A 21956-nucleotide genomic window follows, 5' to 3' on the forward strand; every position below is an offset into this window, starting at 1 on the left:
AGTGACGTCAGATTGGCGTTCTCAATGTATTGAAGTTCTTGACAGAACAACCCCCCTCATAAAAAAAGACCCATTACAAAACCAGGATATACAACAGTATACATCTACAACTTTGGGGCATGGTTAGGAGTCTGAAAATCAGCACAATGTTATTTAAAACGAAGCAAAACTATACATTTTTATAAAAACACTACTAGATGGGCTATATAAACAGATCATCTACAAATCTTATGCAAAGAAAAAGCAACGTCACTTTAAAAAAAATAAAAAATAAATATTTCATACAAGGTTAATGGACCAATAAGAAGTCACAAGATAGATAATAAATTGTACTCTTAATTGCCCGGGACATGTTATGTGGAAGTAGAGATGCTTGAAGAATGTTACATTGTTCCAAGTATATGACAGCAAACATTCTAAATTTTCGAGATTGTGCTAAGGGACACAAATGAGAACGAAAAACAAACAAACATTTTTTATTAGGAACTTGTCACAATATGTTTCCACAAAAGAGAAATAGAGAGACAGAATTATTGGAAACTGCACAGCTGACAGGGGTTTCCGTGGTGATTAGAAAACTTCCTGTGTTTACACCTCCAGGAAGTGATCGTCACTTTTGTGTTCCGAGTGTGGAACAAAGCTTAGTCTCCTCGGTTCCGCCTGGAGGTAGTTCCGCTTGTCAGGTAGGTTCTTACTACCGATACAATAATGGTGACAATGGGGTGGATAGAGGATACTTTCTGAGGACAGTCTGTGTGTCACACTTTGTCACTTACACATAAGATGCATCATGTAAACCGAAGAAATACCTTACCTAGATTACACTCTGGTAACTATTGTCAGACCATAAAATTGCGTTGGATCTCTTCCTGGTAGCTGTATTCTTATTGCTTATTTAAATACTTGTGTAAATTACATCTGTACTAGTAATGGTTTATATTAATGCCATATTTTTATGTTTTAACATTTTCTTACATTTGATTTAGAAATATCGCACTTCCTGTGTCCAATTACTCATCCATCTGCTAATGACAGTTTATTATCTCATGTGCTTGTCAAATCCTAAACAATCCTCGAGAATATACAAGTATATTAGGAATTAATATATTTAAAGTGTACTCATATAAATATAGCTCAGGGTGCATTTGTATAACAACACAAAGATATGTTTTAATTAATTTTTATTTGTTTTAAGATTTTTTTAATTACTTTAATTGAATATTCTAGGTGCAGCTATGGCATCAGACAGGATAGATGCCCCAGAGCTTCCTGATTTCACCATACTAAAAAGGTTAGCTCGAGACCAGCTAATCTATATTCTGGAGCAGGTCAGTATAACTAAGATATTTTGTATTTTAATAATATTCTTATCTGTGTTTAAGGCATATGTGTGTATGGGTCTGAAGAACAGTAATAACTTTAACTAGAAGCATTTTTGTTAGTAGAAGTATGTTGGAAAATGCTTCTATTTAAAACTGAAATGCACCCATGCATATTTCAGTTTTGACCATTCTATTATTTATAGTCACTTGAATAATCTTAAAGGGACAGTCTAGTCAAAATTAAACGTTCATGATTCAGATAGGGCATACAATTTAAACAACTTTCCAATTTACTTTTATCATCAAATTTGCTTTGTTCTTTTGGTATTCTTTGTGGAAAGCTAAACCTAGGTAGGCTCATGTGCTAATTTCTAAGCCTTTGAACTGCCTCTTGTCTCAGTGCATTTTGACAGTTTTTCACAGTTAGACACTGTTAGTTCATGTGTGTCATATAGATAACATTGTGCTCACTCCTCTGGAGTTATTTATGAGTCAGCACTAATTGTCTAAAATGCATGTCTGTCAAAAGCACTGAGATAAGGGGGCAGTATGCATAGGTTTAGATACAAGGTAATCACAGAGGTAAAAAGTGTATTAAAGGGACAGTAAACATAGAAAATAATGTTATATAATTCTGCACATAGTGCAGAATTATATAACATCATATTAGTGCTAGAGTTATATAACCTAATATTGCCTGCAAAGTTTTATTAAAAAATAGTGTTTTCCAGACCCGCTCTCTGTGCTCTTCTGAGCGGGTCTGTTTTTTACACAGAGCGCATCTGGCCAGCTGTCTAGTCACAGCCCGGCCCCACCGTGCCATTACACTCAGTGCAGCTCGCTCCTGCTCTGTCTGACCCTTTAATATAACAGTGTTTGTTACGCAAAACTGGGAAATGGGTAATAAAGGGATTATCTGTCTTTTTAAAAGTAAATATTCTGGAGTAGACTGTTCCTTTAACCTTAAAAGGACTGTCTTCACTAAAATTGTTATTGCTTAAAAAGATAGATAATGCCTTTATTACCCATTCCGCCAGCTTTGCACAACCAACATTACTAGATTAATATACTTTATAACATTTAAACCTTTAAATTTCTGCCTGTTTCAAAGGCTCTATAGACGGCCTCTTAATCACATGCTTTTCTGCTTGTTAATGTGAACCATATAGATAACACTGTGTTCACGTTTTTTAAGATTTAGCACAACACAGTACTAAATGCAAGTCAATAGATAATAATTAAATAGTCATGTGATCAGGGGGCTGTCAGAAGATGCTTAGATACAAGGTAATCACAGAGGTAAAAAGTATATTAATATAACTGTGTTGGTTATGCAAAACTGGGGAATGGGTAATAAAGGGATTATCTATCTTTTAAAACAATAAAAATTATATTGTAGACTGTCCCTTTAAACGAACATAAAAGTGCAAAAAAGAAAATGGTAGTTTTGGTTATGAAGTAAAAGGAACATGAAACAACTTTCAAATGTATTTTTATTATCTAATTTGTTTAGTTCTTTTTGTATCCTTTGTTGAAAATCATATCTAGATAGACTCAGAAGCTGCTGATTGGTGGCTACACATGTATGCCTCATGTTATTGGCTCACCCATGTGTATTGCTGTTTCTTCAACAAAAGATACTAAGAGAAGGAAGCAAAATAGAAATAGAAGTAAATTGGAAAGTTGTTTAAAATTGTATTCTCTATCTAAATCATGAAAGAAAAAATTGTGTTTCATGTCCCTTTAACTAAATTATTTTAAACATGTTGGTATATCAGTGAAGCAATGCATCTAAAGAGCCTTTATAGTGCAGAAATTACATGGTCTAATTCATCACGCAGTTGGGCTTCTAAGTGGTACTCTGACTATGTGTTAAACCTCTTTGCAGAGGTTAAACACATAGACTTGCAGAGTCACCAGTGTTAAAATGACATGCTCTACGAATGAGAGCATGTCATTTTGGACTATAACGGCCCCTTATAGGGATATGAAACCCAACATTTTTGATTCATGATTAAGATAGAGCATATCATTTTAAACAACTTTCCAGTTTAATACAATCTAATTTGCTTTGGTATCCTTTGTTGAAGGAGCAGCACTGCACTACTTGAAGCTAGCTGAACACATCGGGCCGATTTATTGATGTGCAAACGGACATTATCCACTGTAGCGGATCATTTCCTCCCCACATTGATAAAAGCATTTATTATTGCACAAGCATTCCTTGTGAAATGCTTGTGCAATGCCGCCCCCTGCAGATTCGCAGCCAATCGGCCGCTAGCAGGGGGTGTCAATCAACCCGTATCCGATCAGGCTGATTGCTGTCCACCGCCTCATAGGTGGCGGACGAGTTAAGGAGCAGCAGTCTTAAGACCGATGCTCCTTAACTCCTGTTTCCGGCGAGCCTGAAGTCTCGCACGGAAACAGATACATTAGGATCAATACGGGCCTTGATAAATCGGCCCCATCATCTGAACCAATTAGAAGAGGCATATATGTGCAACCATCAATTAGCAGCTAGCACCCAGTAATGCATTGCTGCTCCTCTAGCCTCCAAGGTAATCCTGAAAACCTTGCCTGTCGCATACTAGTGTTTCCATCTAAGAGACGATCTATGCTTTGTTTTTAGCCTGTTTTTATTAGAGTATTTCCATATGCGCATGTACTTTTAACTGTTTTTAAGGGAGACATCCCTTTATTATATTTTATATGTGTACTATATTAAGCTACTACATTAGTATTCGCATACTAGTTTTGTCAATTATATTTATTGCTTATATAACTATATCCGTGCTCTTAGCGCTGTATCTTTATTTTGAAGTATTGTGTGTTTTACATTAGAGTTGATTCAGAGGGGTCGCTTAGATATAGCAGGATTTCTTTGAAAATGTAACCTTTGAAGCGCTCTTTATCCTTTTTTTCACATTTTCTCCTCTAGCCTACCTAGGTATTCTTTATATGAATTATAACAAGAAAACAAATCAAATGAGATAATATAAGTAAATTGGAACGTTGTTTAAAATTGCATGAGCTATATGAATAATGAAAGACATTTTTTTGAGTTTCATGTCCCTTTAAATTCTAGCAGTAGAACCTTTCTCAGATGCATGGCATATCACATTAGTTAGAGCCCTAGAAATGTTTGCTAAGGTTTTTTTTTTATTTGTTCTTTTTTTGACCAATTAAGACATATACATGACATATGATATCTTCTTACATTACGTGAAAATACTTATTAGAACAAGCAAGTACACAATTCTTGGTCATAAAATTTTTGAATTGTATAAACAAATAAAAAAGAATAAATGATAAACATAGAAAAACAGAAGTTTGGTATCAACAGCATTTGTACATATATCAGTTATTGACTATAAATGTTACTCTACCTAAAAATTGAATCGATCATAACTTTGTTATCAAATCAGTGAGATGTTTGCTAAGGTTTTTAATCACAATTCTTTTCACTTACATATATGTAAACCAGAAGCCTATTTAAAAGTTGTCTTTTGTCCCACAATCGCTAAAGAGGCCACAAAAAAATCTAACCTAGGTTGTCAAAATGCTATGAATTTCCCAAACCAGCTATATAAGTTGCAGCATTTGTAGATTACAAAATTTGCTTTTTAGTTTTTCTAGGGTACTGGTTTTCAAACCTGTCCTTAGACCTCCCCAACAGGCCAGGTTTTTAGGATTACCTTGGATGAGAGCAGGTAAAATAACCATTTGTAGTAATCTGCTGATTATTTCACATGTGCTCCAGTTAAGATATCATAAATATCAGTCCTGTTAAGGTGGCCGGAGGACCGGTTTAAAAACCAGTTCCCTAGGGAGCACGGGGCAAGTATAATTTTCACAAAATTAGGTGTTTAATTTCTTTTAAGAAGCAATAATACAGTCCCCAGAGCAGTTTAACATTGAATGCATAAGGTAGCTAAGCTTGCAAAATGTAAGATGTCACCGAATATATTGCAGTTTTATTACTTGACCAGCCAGGAAGGTGGCATTCAGTGAGAAGGCACCCCTAGGCAGTTGTCTGTATTGAATATAATTGGCAAAATGGCAAATTCAGCATTGATGGTTATACTGGCATAGAAATGTGTAGATTCCAGGTAGCTTGATATATTTATGATTACCAAACCATTCATCAATTTTTAGAAAAAAACTATAGAGGAAATTTAAATTTTGGATTTTTCACATTGAGTCCTAATTCTTGTTGACACTCTCTGCCTAGGGTCTGTGACACCCTTGAGCACCTGAACAGCTTGGTGGAAAATTAGTCTGTGTTTAAACTGGAAGTAAAAAATGCAAACAATATTTGTATTCAAGTATTTTTCTTTTTTTTTTTTTGTATTTGGAAATAATACATCAATAATAATTTGAAATAAAATACAGTTGATATAGAGATGCCGAACAATAATGCTATGAAAGGGAGATTTTTACACACAGGGTGATGTTTAATGTCCCTTTAAGTAAATGTTGGTTTGCAGGCTAAAAGCAGGACATTCTCAGTAGTAGTTATGTTACTGTGCTCAAGCAAGGTGAAAAGTAAGGGAGCTTTTAATGAATCTGTGCTTGCTTGGGAGTCCAAATCTTGATCATAAGCATGTCATTCAAGTGACCACTGCATTACTTCATTAATTTGAATATTCTCTAGTATATCTGTAGCAAGTACAGGTAGCCCTCAGTTTACGCCGGGGTTAGGTTCCAGAAGGAATGGTTGTAAATCGAAACCATTGTAAATTGAAACCCAGTTTATAATGTAAGTCAATGGGAAGTGAGGGAGATAGGTTCCAGGCCCTCTCAAAATTGTCATAAGTAACACCTAATATATTATTTTTAAAGCTTTGAAATGAAGACTTTAAATGCTAAACAGCATTGTAAACCTAATAAAATAATCACACAACACAGACTTCACTTGCATTTTTCTGCAAACGGTTCTTTCCATGCATTTCAATATGGACTGATTTATAGACAGGAAGATCTTGTTCCTTTGAAATCTGCTCGTTAGCTCAGGTCTGGTTAAACTGATTAGGTTCAGCTTGCTTGGCTTTGCTGCAACACACGCGGACAGTTCCACCTACTGGCTATTTTAATAAATGCACTGCTTCTCAATAGCAGTCACATGACTGGAAAAAAAGGTTGTTATTCTGAAACGGTGTAAATTGAACCGTTGTAAAACGAGGGCCACCTGTACTCATACAGTAATAAATAGTTTCCATAAGTGCCCCAGCTGTAACAGATAAAAACAAAACTTTATTATAGGAATTTTTTTAAAATACTCTTTTACTGAGTGTAGATGCAGCACATCTTTAAAAATATTACACACACAAATAACAAAGAAATGAAGTTAGAGAAGGCATAATTCTCTAATATTATGTCAATTACATTACAAAATAAATATAATAAGGGAAGTGATATTCATATTAGCATATTTCTGCATCTAACTTCATCAGATACACAGCTCGGCTCAGGCACATTTTATTGTGGCACACATAGGTATAGAACACTTTACCTGGCACTTTCACTGCAACAAACAGTGTTTTTAAATTCCAGTCCTCAACTGTCGATAATCTACCAGATTTAAAGGGACATAAAACCCAAACATTCTCTTTTATAATTCAGACAGATTTGTAGTTCAGACTTCACAGGGGCTGAACTCACAGAATGCTCAAAAGAAAAAGTGTGAAACTCTCCAGTACTGCAAGATCTGTCATTTATGTGTGTGAAGCAGATACAAGCCCATTGCAGTATTGCACTGCATGATATGAGAGTTTTGTTACACTTATACTTTGTGCTTTGTATTTGATATTACTATACATTTCAGATTGAGTCCTTTCAGTATTATTGAATTTAAGCTTTGCACTTCTCTTTTGTATTTTAATACATTTCGATTTAGATCTAGCAGTAATTTTACGCATTCTGATTATGCTTTGAAAGTTCTGTGTTACTTTAACCCCTTTATGCCAAGGAGCAGGTGCTTAGATTTGAACGATCACAGTATTTCAAGGCCCTGATAGGATCATGGGGGACTGGCTACGCTGCTAGGCACACCCTCCAGTCTGATTTTTCATTTCCTGAGAGGAGGAGACTGCAGAATGCCATGTAAGGTAGGATGTTCCATGCTGTACTAACAGAGTTAAAGCCCAGCGATATTCGGACAACATGGAACGTCCTAACATCACAAAGCGGTTAACAAGGATTAGGATAATGCTTTGTATATTTCTCTTTATCTTTTACAAATTACATTGTACTTTTGTATTTGCTCCATTGTAAACTAAAACTTACAGTTTTAGAAAGTGTAAGGAAAAGGGGAGTTCCCAGGGAATGTCTAAAGCTCTTTTACAAGTCTAGTGAAACTTTGTAAGCATTTTAAACAAGCTGGTCTCACTGAATTATCTAGACAGCTGTATGCAGGTGAAGTTTGCTTAAAATTCACAATATACTTATTTTAACTAACAGAAAAGTAGTATACTGTATACTAAAATATAGACAAAAGCAAGTTAAATTGTAGTGAAAACATTTCAGTTGAATTTGTAATTGATGCAAACTGAGCCTTTATATCATCCACAGGTGCTCTCCAGTTACCTTATCTATCCCATGTGATTTTTTTTATCCCAGAGAACTTTATTACTTTCTATGAAAGGCATATCTCATTTCTCTCGGACTTCCAGGTTCCTCATCTTTTCTTAGAGATTTCAGTGAGTGCAGCCCCTGTGAAGTCTGCACTATAATCTCTCCCCCCAAACTAGGGAATGTTTGATTATCTGACCCATAGAAAGTAATGAAGCTGGCTGGGAAACTGGAGCTGACAATTTTTCGATTTTAATTTAAATAGAAGAAATGTAATGTGCAATATAATTTGTAAAAGATGCACATAAATATAGTTTCTTAAAGGTCCACAGAAACTGCAAAGGCATAATCAGAAATTGTAAAATTGCAATGCTAAATACACTGCTGTATACAAAATAAAATATACAATCTAAAGTGCAAAGTTTAAATGTAATACAACTTAATCTGAAGTGTAAAGTTATATAAAATACAAAGCACAAAGTTTAAATGAAGCAGAACTCTCATATAATGCAGTGCTGTATTGCACTAGGCTTGTCTCTCCCTCACATACAGAATGCAGAGAACGCCCCTTAGAGAAGTATAGGAAATCTGCTTTTGAAAATGTCACTAGGGATCTCACAGTGCTGGAGGATCATTTTAGATCATCTCACCTGAGTGGAGAGGTTTTGAACATAAGTCCCTGAGAAACAAGGCTGTACATTTACTATTTTTTTTTTCTCTGGAGTAATTAGTCATTTTGTTTGGGAAGATCAGTGTAATGTCTGCAGCAATAATCAATATGTGTAATTTGCAGCTTCCAGGAAAAAAGGATTTGTTTATTGAACCTGACTTGATGAGCCCGCTTGATCGGATTGCTAATGTCTCAATATTAAAGGTATTTATATGCTATTGCTGCTTTATAAAGAGGGCTTGAGATGTTACCGTAATAATTTGTTTTATGTAACTCATGACTGTAAATGGATTAGTAATACACTAATAATATGCTCTGATATGGTTTTTTTCCTGTTCAAATTCTTGTGTTTATCCCCTGAGTTTTTCTTAATACACAAGATTAAGCTATTTTGTTTTTTAACACTTTTACATTGTTTTATATTGAGTAATATTATTTCAATAAATGTGTAATGATTTTCCTAGAAAAGCTAACACATTCCCCATAAATCTGTCTTTAACAATATTGTTTACTTTTATTTTAGCAACATGATGTTGATAAACTATACAAGCTGGAGAACAAACCTATTTACAGCACCTGTGACCAGTAAGTTGTGTATATCTATATATTTACTCTAGTCCTGTTGAATTCTCTATTATGTGAAAGATTGAGTGAAAAAAACATTGCAGAATTGTTTTATACTTTAAAGTTCCATTTCTACTCATTTTTTTCTTAAAAACAAAAACAAAACATATTCTTATTTTGATTTGATTAATATTAAAATTAGTCACACTTTTCTGTCATGCTCTATATTATTGTGCAATTTCAATTCAGTGTTCTCCATAGAAAATGTAGCCAGTCAGTGGTATTATGAAGTAGCCGGGTGGGAGAAGTGTAATACTTTGTAATCTGACATTTTTTTCTATCTAAAGCACAAATTAGTTGCATAATTTAACATAAATTAATTTAATGATAGTTTGCGCAATAAACATTGAAAAAATATTAATATTAGCTAATTTTACCTGAACACTGACTGCAATTTTTGCCGAGTGGTGAACCCGTTAAAAAGGTCCTGGGGAGAATACTGCAATCAAAGTGTATTAAATACTAAAACAATGTATTGGAGAATTTAAAGTGAATGTAAAGTTTCATCAAGTAGTGCCCGGTTTTTAAAAATACTATTAAAACAGGGGCACTTTCATTGATGAAACTTTACATTGCACCATATTTGTAGAAATACTTACCTCTTCGTCTTGAAAGCCGGATCGCTGATGATGTCGCTTTTCCCGCCCTTTGCATGCCTCTTCCTACGTCAGAAATGACGATTCCGGCCTTCCTCCAATCACGGCGTTGCTTTAGGCAATGCTTCCCCCGGGAGGGAAGCCGTGATTGGAGGATGCCGGAATCGTCATTGCTGACGTAGGAAGAGGCTTGCAACGGGCTGGCAAAGCGTTGGAGTGGCTTTCAAGATGAAGAGGTAAGTATTCAAGACGAAGAGGTAAGTATTTCTACAAATATGGTGCAATGTAAAGTTTCATCAATGAAAGTGCCCCTGTTTTTAATAGTATTTTTAAAAACCGGGCACTACTTGATGAAACTTTACATTCACTTTAAACTTCTTTTGCATTTAAAAATAATTTAAATGTTTAATTGTTGCCCTTTTATGTGCATTATAGAAACTCTAGTGTTAAAGCCTTTGCACATGGGCCAAAATGTTTAATGAAATAAAAAAAAATATATATATCCTTCTATCCTTCTATTAATCTATCTCTCTATCCCTGTCCCTATTCCTCTATCTCTATTCCTCTATCCCTTTTGTCTCTCTGTCCTTGTCCCTCTTTCCCTATCCCTGTCTCTTTGTCCCTCACCCTATCCTTCTGTCCCAATCCCTGATTCCCCCCCCCCCCGAACAGTTCTCTAACCCACCTCCCTCTAACAATTGCTGACCATCTTAGGTACTTTCATGTAGTGGCCGCACCCCCAAACCCCTTTTCTGTATTCTGTAGTGTAGCTGCCCCATCAATCCCTGTTCCTTTAATTTATGTAGTGTAGGGCACTCACTTCCCTCCCCCCTCCGCTGCTGAGCTGCCCACCTGCCTCCTCTCCATACCTCCCTCCGGCACCAGCAGAAGATCAGGCATCTGCCCTCATATGGATGTGGGGCACCGATCGTGCTCCGGCTCCCGGCTGTAACATAACAGCTGAGAGTGCTGGAGTTTCCTGAAGCTATGTCACGCTGCGAGTAAAGGCCAGGTGTGTTTGTCCTCGTTCTGTCTCTACTGCGCATGACAGCTTCGGACAAACACACTTGGCCTTTTATACTATAGGATGTCTGTAAAACAGTGCAGTGCTTGATTATTAAAAGGATTTGGAACATTTTTCTTTCATGATTCAGACAAAGCTGGCGATTTTAAACAACTTTCTAATTTACTTCTGTTATCAAATTTTCTTTGTTCTCTTGGGTATCTTTTTTTAAAAGCAGGGATGTATGCTTAGGAGCCTGCCCATTTCTGAAGCACTATATGGCAGCAGTTTTGCAAGAATGTTACCCATTTACAAGAACACTAGATAGCAGCACTATTTCCTGCCATGTAGTGATCCAGACACCTACCTAGGTATCTCTTCAACACAGAATTTCATAGGAACAAAGCAAATTTGATAATCAAAGTAAATTGGAAACATTTTTAAAATTGTATGTTCTGTCTGAATCACAAAATAAAATGTTTGGGTCCATATCCCTTTAAGCTATTTTTCTATGTCTAACAAGAGATAGTATTCACTGTTTTCTGCATGTGTACAATTATAGCTGTATTTGTTTAGAGTGCAGAGGTTGTTTGCTGTCTAATATAAGTATGACCCATTACACTGATTACTAGAATTGCATTTTGTTCACCTGTCTAGATTGTGCTTTTTGATCAGACCACGTATCAAGCATGTGAAGTACATTGCTAGTAAGTACAAAAGATTTCTTTACTTTTCTGGATGAGCTTGGAATATCTGTGTAACATGCTGGCATTTTTATGTATTGGTGAAATACAGAAATCAGGGGTGGCATCAAATGTTCATTTTGTTTTAACTTACACATATATGTATTATGACGCTTTTATTTTTCTAATTGTATATTGTGCTTATGTATCAATTTTCCCTACCTAGCCCCCCTGCCCTTTGTGTCTGACTATTTTGTTTCCTCTTTTTTTATAATTACAGGCATTGTACATTCAGATAAGTCTGCTGGGAAGAGTAGAAAATACAAGATTATATTTAGCCCTCAGAAGGTGATTTTGGGGACATTATCATTTTTAGTTCAAGTGTTGGGCATATTTGTTTATTATATATTTATGGGGAAAATATTTCTGACGTAAAGAGCCTCAAGTAAAAGCAAATGTAAAATAAAGAGTTGTAAGGATTTGTATTTGTTTCTTTTCCGTGTTTCAGTTTTATACCTGTGACATGGTGCTAGAACAAGAAGGAATCTTTGGAGGTAAGAAATCCCAAACATACACGATTCTGCTATTGCCTCGTACAACACGTCATTCAGAAATAAATAACTTTTTGTTATCAGGGTTGTTGGGGATAAGCACAACGTCATGATATTGTCTTTAATTTACCGCTTAAAGGGACAGTAAAGTAAAAATTAAACTGGTTTAGCTTGCAAGTTTAAAGATAAAAAAAAACTTCTGTTCTCAAATTTGCTTCGTTCTTTGTCAGTATCCTTTGTTGAAGAGGACATTCTATGGCAGCAGTAGCTGAAACTATGTTTGTAGCAATATTACACATTGTTGTAAACAGTGCTACCATATAGTGCTAAATGCATGTGCATGCTCCTGTGTCTACCTAGGTTTACTCTTCAAAAAAGGATACCAAGAGAACAAAGCAATTGAGATAATAGAAGTAAATTGTTTTTTTGTTTTTTTTTAAATATTATTTAATTTTGACTTTACAATTCCTTTTAAAGCAATCTTAACAATCTTAACCAGGGTGTCACAGCCCTCATCCAATGCTGTTTCACCACAATAAGACCAAGGGTGAAAAGATTCAGTTTCTAATGTAACTTTTTGGTATACTTAAAGGGACAGTATACTGTAAAATTGTTTTTCCCTTAATTTGTTTCCAATTACTTTTTAACAGCTGCAGAGTATAAAATGTATGAGAATTAGCTTTTAAAGGTTTATTTGTGTATATTAAACAGCTGATTTTGTGTTTTGAAGCCACAACCTAACAAAATGGGTTGAGCTTGTAGGTATAATCAGATTTCGTTACCTTATTGTGTACATATACCTGCTTTTTTATCTTATATCTGTCCGTAATGCAAAGACTAAAAGTGGGAGAGAACAATAGAAATTTAACATTTTATTACCTTATCTCTTCTATAACCACACTGGGAGTGTAATTTCTTCTGCTTGCTGTGTTTACACAGCTTATCTATAGCTTGGACCTAAGGCCAGAAACTGTCAAAATAGGTGGGGATACCACAGCCAAATCAACTATTTTAAATGCCAATATAAAGGTAAAGGAAATACTTGAAAACAATTTAAAGGGACACTGAACCCAATTTTTTTCTTTCATGATTCATATAGAGCATGACATTTTAAGCAACTTTCTAATTTACTCCTATTATCAAATTTTCTTCATTCTCTTTATTTGAAATGCAAGAATATAAGTTTAGATGCCGGACCATTTTTTGTGAACAACCTGGGTTGTTCTTGCTGATTGGTGGATCAATTCATCCACCAATAAAAATGTGCTGTCCAGAGTTCTGAACCAAACAAAAAGCTTAGATGCCTTATTTTTTCAAATAAACACCTAGATTACGAGTTTTGCATTAGAGGCTTGCGGTGCTAACGAGCAGTTTTCCCTCACCGCTCACTTACATGCAGCGCTGGTATTACGAGTTTTCAGAAACCCGTCGTTAAAAGACAAGAAGTGAGCGTTGAGCAAAATTTTGCTCATTACCGCACTCCAATACCACTCCAAGTCAGCGGCTGAAAAATACCAGCGTAAAACTCCTTAACGCAGCCCCATTGATTCCTATGGGGAAATAAAATTTATGTCTACACCTAACACCCTAACATGAACCCCGAGTCTAAACACCCCTAATCTTACACTTATTAACCCCTAATCTGCTGCCCCCGACATTGCCAACACCTACATTATATTATTAACCCCTAATCAGCCGCTCCGGACACCGCCGCCACCTACATTATACTGCTGCCCCCAACATCGCAGACACCTACATTTATATTTATTAACCCCTAATCTGCCGCCCCCAACGTCGCCGCCACTATAATAAACATATTAACCCCTAAACCGCCGCACTCCCACCTCGCAAACATTAGTTAAATATTATTAACCCCTAATCTGCCGTCCCTAACATCGCCGCCACCTACCTACATTTATTAACCCCTAATCTGCCGCCCCCAACGTCGCCGCCACTATATGAAAGTTATTAACCCCTAAACCTAACACCCACTAACTTAAATATAATTTAAATAAATCTAATTAAATATTCCTATCATTAACTAAATTATTCCTATTTAAAACTAAATACTTACCTATAAAATAAACCCTAAGCTATCTACAATATAACTAATAGTTACATTGTAGCTATCTTAGGGTTTATTTTTATTTTACAGGCAAGTTTGTATTTATTTTAACTAGGTAGAATAGTTATTAAATAGTTATTAACTATTTAATAACTACCTAGCTAAAATAAAGACAAATTTACCTGTAAAATAAAACCTAACACTACAATATAATTAACTAAATTAAATACAATTACCTAAATTAAATTAGCTAAAGTACAAAAAAACCCACACTAAATTACAGAAAATAATCAACAAATTACAGATATTTAAACTAATTACACCTAATCTAATAGCCCTATTAAAATAAAAAAAGCCCCCCCAAAATAAAAAAATATCCCTAGCCTAAACTAAACTACCAATAGCCCTTAAAAGGGCCTTTTGCGGGGTATTGCCCCAAAGTAATCAGCTCTTTTACCTGTAAAAAAAAATAAAAAAATACAAACAACCCCCCCAACAGTAAAACCCACCACCCACACAACTAACCCCCCAAATAAAATACTAGCTAAAAAAACCTAAGCTCCCCATTGCCCTGAAAAGGACATTTGGATGGGCATTGCCCTTAAAAGGGCAGTTAGCTCTATTGCAGCCCAAAGTCCCTAACCTAAAAATAAAACCCACCCAATACACCCTTAAAAAAACCTAACACTAGCTCCCCTGAAGATCGACTTACCGGGAGAAGTCTTCATCCAAGCCGGGCTAAGTGGTTCTCCAGACGGGCAGAAGTCTTCATCCATACGGCATCTTCTATCTTCATCCATCTGGCGCAGAGCGGGTCCATCTTCAAGACATCCGACGCTGAGCATCCTCTTCATCCGGAGTCTTCTTACTGAATGAAGGTACCTTTAAGTGACGTCATCCAAGATGGCGTCCCTTAGATTCCGATTGGCTGATAGGATTTTTTCTACCTTAATTCCCATTGGCTGATAGAATTCTATTGGCTGATGCAATCAGCCAATAGGATTGAAGTTCAATCCAATCAGCCAATAGGATTGAGCTTGCATTCTATTGGCTGATTGGAACAGCCAATAGAATGCAAGATCAATCCTATTGGCTGATTGGATCAGCCAATACGATTGAACTTCAATCCTATTGGCTGATTGCATCAGCCAATAGGATTTTTTTCTACCTTTATTCCGATTGGCTGATAGAATGCTATCAGCCAATCGGAATCTAAGGGACACCATCTTGGATGACGTCACTTAAAGGTACCTTCATTCACTAAGAAGACTTCGGATGAAGAGGATGCTCCGCGTCGGATGTCTTAAGATGGACCCGCTCCGCGCCGGATGGATGAAGATAGAAGATTCCGTCTGCCCGTCTAGAGGACCACTTCGCCCGGCTTGGATGAAGACTTCTCCCGGCTTCGTTGAGGACTTCGACCCGGCTTAGATGAAGACGTCTCCCGGTAAGTCGATCTTCAGGGGGGTTAGTGTTAGTTTTTTTTAAGGGTGCATTGGATGGGTTTTATTTTTAGGTTAGGGTTTGGGCGGCAAAAGAGCTAACTGCCCTTTTAAGGGCAATGCCCATCCAAATGCCCTTTTCAGGGCAATGGGGAGCTTAGGTTTTTTTAGCTAGTATTTTATTTGGGGGGTTGGTTGTGTGGGTGGTGGGTTTTACTGTTGGGGGGGTTGTTTGTATTTTTTTTTTTTACAGGTAAAAGAGCTGATTACTTTGGGGCAATGCCCCGCAAAAGGCCCTTTTAAGGGCTATTGGTAGTTTAGGCTAGGTTTTTTTTTATTTTGGGGGGCTTTTATTATTTTAATAGGGCTATTAGATTAGGTGTAATTAGTTTAAATATCTGTAATTTGTTATTATTTTCTGTAATTTAGTGTTTGTTTTTTTGTACTTTTAACTAAATTAAATACAATTACCTAAATTAAATTAAATTAGCTAATTTTGTTTAATTATATTGTAGTGTTAGGTGTAATTGTAACTTAGGTTAGGTTTTATTTTACAGGTAAATGTGTCTTTATTTTAGCTAGGTAGTTATTAAATAGTTAATAATAACTATTTAATAACTATTCTACCTAGCTAAAATACATACAAACTTGCCTGTAAAATAAAAATAAACCCTAAGCTAGCTACAGTGTAACTATTAGTTTATTTTATAGGTAAGTATTTAGTTTTAAATAGGAATAATGTAGTTAATGATCGGAATTTTATTTATATTTATTTAAATTATATTTAAGTTAGGGGGTGTTAGGGTTAGACTTAGGTTTAGGGGTTAATAACTTTAATATAGTGGTTGCGATGTTGGGGGCGGCAGATTAGGGATTAATAAATGTAGGTAGGTGGCGGCGATGTTAGGGACGGCAGATTAGGGGTTATTAATATTTAACTAATGTTTGCGAGGCAGGAGTGTGGCGGTTTAGGCGTTAATATGTTTATTATAGTGCCGGCAACGTTGGGGGCGGCAGATTAGGGGTTAAAAAGTGTAGGTAGGTTGCGGCGACATTGGGGGCGGCAGATTAGGGGTTAATAAATATAATGTAGGTGTCGGCGATGTTGGGGGAAGCAGATTAGGGGTTCATAAATATAATGTAGGTGGCGGCGGTGTCTGGAGCGGCAGATTAGAGGTTAAAATTTTTATTATAGTTTTTGCGATGCGGGAGGGCCTCGGTTTAGGGGTTAATAGGTAGTTGGGTGTTAGTGTCCTTTTTAGCACTTTAGTTATGAGTTTTATGTTACGGCGTTGTACCATAAAACTCTTAACTACTGACTTTTAAATGCGTTAGGACTCTTGACAGGGTAGGGTGTACCGCTCACTTTTTTGCCTCCCAGGACAGACTCGTAATACCGGCGCTATGGAAGTCCCATAGATAAAAGACTTTACGAATTGTACGTAAGTCGTTTTGCGGTAAGGCCAAAGAAGTGTGCGGTGCCCCTAAAAAGCACAGTTAGGACCTCTTAACGCTGCTTTTTTACCCTAACGCACAACTCGTAATCTAGCTGAAAGATAGCAAGAGAACGAAAAAAAATTATAATAGGAGTAAATAAGAAAGTTGCTTAAAATTGCATGCTCTATCTGAACCACAAAAGAAAAAAATTGGGTTCAGTGTCCCTTTAATACACGCCAGCAAAAGTAAAGTGGATCATTGGGAGCAAATTAAAGGGGAGACAAAATTGGAGTAAACTGTCCCTTTAAGGTAATATTGCCTGCATTCAGAGTTAATAAATTACTGTTGAACTTAGTAGCCAGCCAGACAATGCAAGAGCCTGACATACATTTTTATTTTGATATTTTGCATTGCCTAGGTGTGACAGACATTTATAACAAATACATCTGGGCTATAGCAGTAAAGCATGATGTACAGAATTACATAAAACACTCTAAAGCTTTTGTTCCCAATGCTTTAGATTATTTGATGTAATTCCTTAATCAGAACATTTCCACACATGCATGTCTTGAATATTGTACTTCTTAAACAGCCATTCCAATGACAAATAGACTCTAATTTATTTTAGTTTTCACACAAAAAAGCATTTATATGATGCTACACTTTTAACATTAAGGTGATAATTTGGATTTTTACAATGTTATACACTTTTAATTCCCCAACTCTAACAGAAGTTACCTGTGATGAATGGTCATTTTATCTGCTTCCACTGGATGATGATATTATCAGTATGGAACTGCCAGAATTTTACCGAGATTATTTTCTTGTGAGTAGTTTTGTAAATATGAATATGTTTAATGAATGCCTATATAACACAGAGAGCAAGAAAATCAAGTTCTAAAGCCTGCTCTCTTCATTTAATCTTTTCTGTTGAGGCCAGTAAGGGACAGTTTTATAAATGAGCTGGCAAAACATAGTCTCTCAGGGGTTAGGGTCCCTTTAAGAAAAATAAAACCGCATTGTAATATACTTAAGTTAGAAATGTGACTGTTTCCTATATTTAACATTGAGTGGACTAGTAATTTTTTTCCTCTGGACTAGTAGCTTGTAACCCCAGTGAAAATAGTTTGGATTTTGGAATATTTGCATTTGTAAAATGGGACAGAAACAAGTGTAAACAACAATATCTTATGCCATTTAGGCAATAATTACATGTCATAATACAGCTTATGCATTCAAACTAAAGGTAGTTTTATATTATTTGTAATACTTTTGTATACATAGTACCCTCAGAAAGATAGTACTGTACTGTAATCAGGAAGGTAATATTTGTTGTTTTAATTAAATATAGACTATTATTTGCATTTGAAAACACACAAAAAACAAACCAAAGACCCAGGGACAGAAGAGAGTTATTGTACTATGCTTTCATTACACACATGTTAATCATGCAATCCTACTGTATTTAACAGTCCTTTAATAGTATTCTTGAATCTTAATTACTTGTATTTTCCAAGGAAGGGGATCAGAGATGGATTGGAACAGTGGCCAGAGCACTTCATTTGCTGAATTCAATCTTTGGGCCAATTTCAAATGCGTATGGGATAGGAAGGTGTTCTAAGGTAATATCTTGTTATGAAATCATCCAATTGGGACTAACAATTCTGTATTTATCACACTGTCTGTAATTAGCTTATTTGTGCTCAGTACTGTTGGCAGTAAAGACAAAGACCAACTCTGGTTTGACTTAAAATTATGAGTGTAGATTATTTCTGAGGTTACTTGATGTATTTTTAAAGTTTATACAGGTAGCAAAAGGAAATGTAATGTGGAAATCTATTTGATACGGGGTAGATTTCATTCAGTTGCATTATACAAGGAGACAATAACATATAGATATTAAAGCAGTACTGATTTGTCCAGTTGGTTTAGCATTCAGCACGTATTGACCATACTTAAAAAAAGAGAGTAATTGTGATTATATCAAATCAGGGGTGGCAAACCTTTTTATTTTATTTAAGTCTGTTCCCAAATAGGTGGTAATCTTCTAAAAAAAATCTCTTCCATGGTGGTATTTAATGAAAAGTTAAAGAAACAAAGTTAGTTTTACATCTATACTAAATATCAACAAGCAAAACTGAATTGCTGACATAAAGGATATTTTGTGTACATCTTGTCAAAGTAAAGTTTAAGACAACCATGTGCCTGTCGTTTCAGATGGCTTATGAGGTATGGAGAAAACTGCTGGATGATAATGAAGGGGATCAAAAAAACAGAAAACCAGAGCTTGCACTCGTCTTTATGATTGACAGAGGTATAGTTCAGTAACAAAGATCAATGTGTAAAGAAAATAATGTAGAATATAAATATTTGTTAGAATAAAAAGCACTGCAGTCTCTACTGCAGGGAGTCTAATCTAGAGTTTGGGTGCATCAGTGCTTTTCATCTGGGCTCCAAATTTTCCCTCCACAAGTAATAATGCTGCTTTCTTTTTTTGCCTCATATGGTTCTCTGCAATTGGCTGCTTCTTGCCCACTCTGTCTGGATCTAATACACAATGAATGTCAATACTTTAACAGAAATCTTACCTGTATTACTCCCCCTCTTCATCCTTCAGTTTTCCCTGAAGTGCTGTGTGTAGTCACTTTCTCCAACCTCATACAATTTCACAAATATGGAACACACCACACTCTGCAGATTTTCCAAGTGTATTTAACCCCCCTTTTTTTTTTTTTAGCTGAGACCGAAAATGTATAATATTACAGACATAATTTAAAGACATCATATTCACATTATACAGATATACATAAAATAAAATAAAATAAAGCATTTCCATAGCCAGGATACAGACATATGTGATTTCAGTAATACATTTAGGCCTAAAGATAAAAATAAATAAAGAGAGCATCTTAGCCCACAAATTAAGATCAAAATATACCTTATTACCTATATAGAAATCAACTCTTGTAACAGGAGCTCTTAGGGGTATAGGTGGATATGATAGGCTAGGAAATCATGGCAAAACAATTTAACCTGTAAATAACAAAAGTGAAACGGGTCTCTATTTTCAATATTCTACCCTCTGACTTTAGCTGACCACTCTTGGACATTGTAACAAAATGCACAGGCTTCTAAATAAGAGGGAGTTAAATATGAAGTAAAAATATTTCCAGAAGATAATAGTTTTTATGAATAGCAAAGAAAATAAATCCCATTTACTAAATAACGGCCTCTCTTGGGCCGTGCATTGAATATTTATATGATTCATAGGAGTGAGAGGGGAGGTTGTACACAAAGTGCCACTTATGGACCCAAAAGATAAACTAAAATTATTAACTAGCTTCAACATAAATTGGTTTGAATATGTTCTCTTAGGGTAAAATGTACACCGTGTTTAAAGAATGTAACCAGCAATAACCATAAAGACCCAAATAGTACTATGCCATTTTATAAACAGACCAACAATATGCAGATCGGAATCAGAAAGTAGAATATGATTAAATCATCTGTACTGATACTTTCATAAATAAACATAGAAAGTTACCCAGTCTGTAGAAATTTCTACAACTTAATAGGGTTGTACAATGCTACCCTTACCCTAGACTTATTACTCCTAAAAATAATCATACAGTACTTTAATATTTACACCTTTAGCAAAGTACAGCCATAATAGCAGAGAAAACATAATATTCATCTTGGTTTATCGGGGATCAAGTGCACTTAGAGAAAAACCACTAAGGGCTCCATGTACTAAGCAGTCAGCGAGCTACCCGCAACAAATCTCGCGTCAAAACTCGCAAACTGATATGTACAAAGTCGTCAACTATGTTCAAACTCGCATCTTTAAAATTGCGAGCGTACTTATCCGCCAAACCTCGCTACCTCTCCATTTTTCACTGTAATTAGACACATTTGACCACCAACTCGCCAAAAACGAATGTACTAAAAAATCTATTTGTCCGCTCGCTACAATTTCCGCTCCCACCTCGTTATTTTTGCCTCGCCACCTTTTAGGTGGCGGGCAAGGTACAAAACAATAGGAAAGTCAATCTAGACGCCAGTCTAGACATATATAAAAGGCAGTAATATCAGCATTGTACAGCATAACTGGCGTCTAATTTGTCTCTCATTTCCATGTACATAAATTGCGCCAAATTTGTCGACTGTAATTAAAGAGTAATCTATATTTTAAATTTGTATTGTATAGTTGTCAATCTTTATAATTATTTTTATATTAATATTTATATATTATCAGATCCAGATGAAGCCATATCCAAATTGTAAATAAATATTACAAAAATAACGCTCTGTTATCACTCTTCAAAAATTTTTGAACAATAATAAAGTTGTTTAGATAAGTTGAACTTTTATAGGAGCAAAATTCTATTCCCGCGACTACTATGATGTTCGTGACACCTTGCATGTCACGTGTTAATAATTGGCCAGACAATTCAACTGAAAGTTAAGTACATCAGCTTAGTCGCGGCGAGCGAGGCGTCAAATTTATCAATAATCCGCCACTGCTCGCGGCGGGCTAGACTTGTCTATTTATTGGGGGATTATTAGTACATAGTGACAGCGGACACCATTTCGCCCGCGGCGAGTAACGGCGAGTTTATCCGCGTCTAAAATGACGGATGAATTGACGGCTTAGTACATGGAGCCCTAACTTTACATGTTAGGTCCCATCACTCCGGCTGCTAGCAGCACAACCCAAGGCCCATAAAATAACTCAAATTATTTCTATCTAATGAAGTATGATATAACCAATAACCTCTTGGGGCTGCAACGATATATTGTTAGGGTAAGAAGTAACATCTTTGTATTTCAGACCATATCAGGTGCTGTAATTGGGTAGTTGAAGTTAAATGCAGTTAGATTCAGTGGCCCATATTTATCGGGTTGATTGACACCCCCTGCTGGTGGCCGATTGGCCACTAGTCATCAGGGGGCGGCTTTGCACTAGCAGCTCTTGTAAGCTGCTGGTGCAATG

The 21956-nt window shown here is 35.8% G+C and overlaps 1 protein-coding gene across 3 annotated transcripts in view; it reads left to right on the top strand.

The window, feature by feature from the left end:
• The first annotated feature begins 640 nt into the window (after positions 1-640).
• VPS33B (VPS33B late endosome and lysosome associated) overlaps positions 641-21956 on the top strand; it is a 102908-nt gene continuing 81592 nt past the window's right edge. For 2 of the 3 annotated variants that reach the window (XM_053717704.1, XM_053717706.1), the window contains exons 1-10: positions 696-829; positions 1228-1328; positions 8686-8766; positions 9086-9147; positions 11443-11492; positions 11749-11816; positions 11977-12022; positions 17695-17789; positions 18481-18585; positions 19181-19277. In XM_053717704.1, the coding sequence (XP_053573679.1) occupies positions 784-829; positions 1228-1328; positions 8686-8766; positions 9086-9147; positions 11443-11492; positions 11749-11816; positions 11977-12022; positions 17695-17789; positions 18481-18585; positions 19181-19277 (751 nt within the window). In that variant the 5' untranslated portion in view covers positions 696-783. The other variant, XM_053717705.1, reaches the window with a different exon arrangement.

The sequence above is a fragment of the Bombina bombina genome, chromosome 6 (assembly GCF_027579735.1).
Source record: "Bombina bombina isolate aBomBom1 chromosome 6, aBomBom1.pri, whole genome shotgun sequence".
Lineage (NCBI taxonomy): Eukaryota > Metazoa > Chordata > Amphibia > Anura > Bombinatoridae > Bombina > Bombina bombina.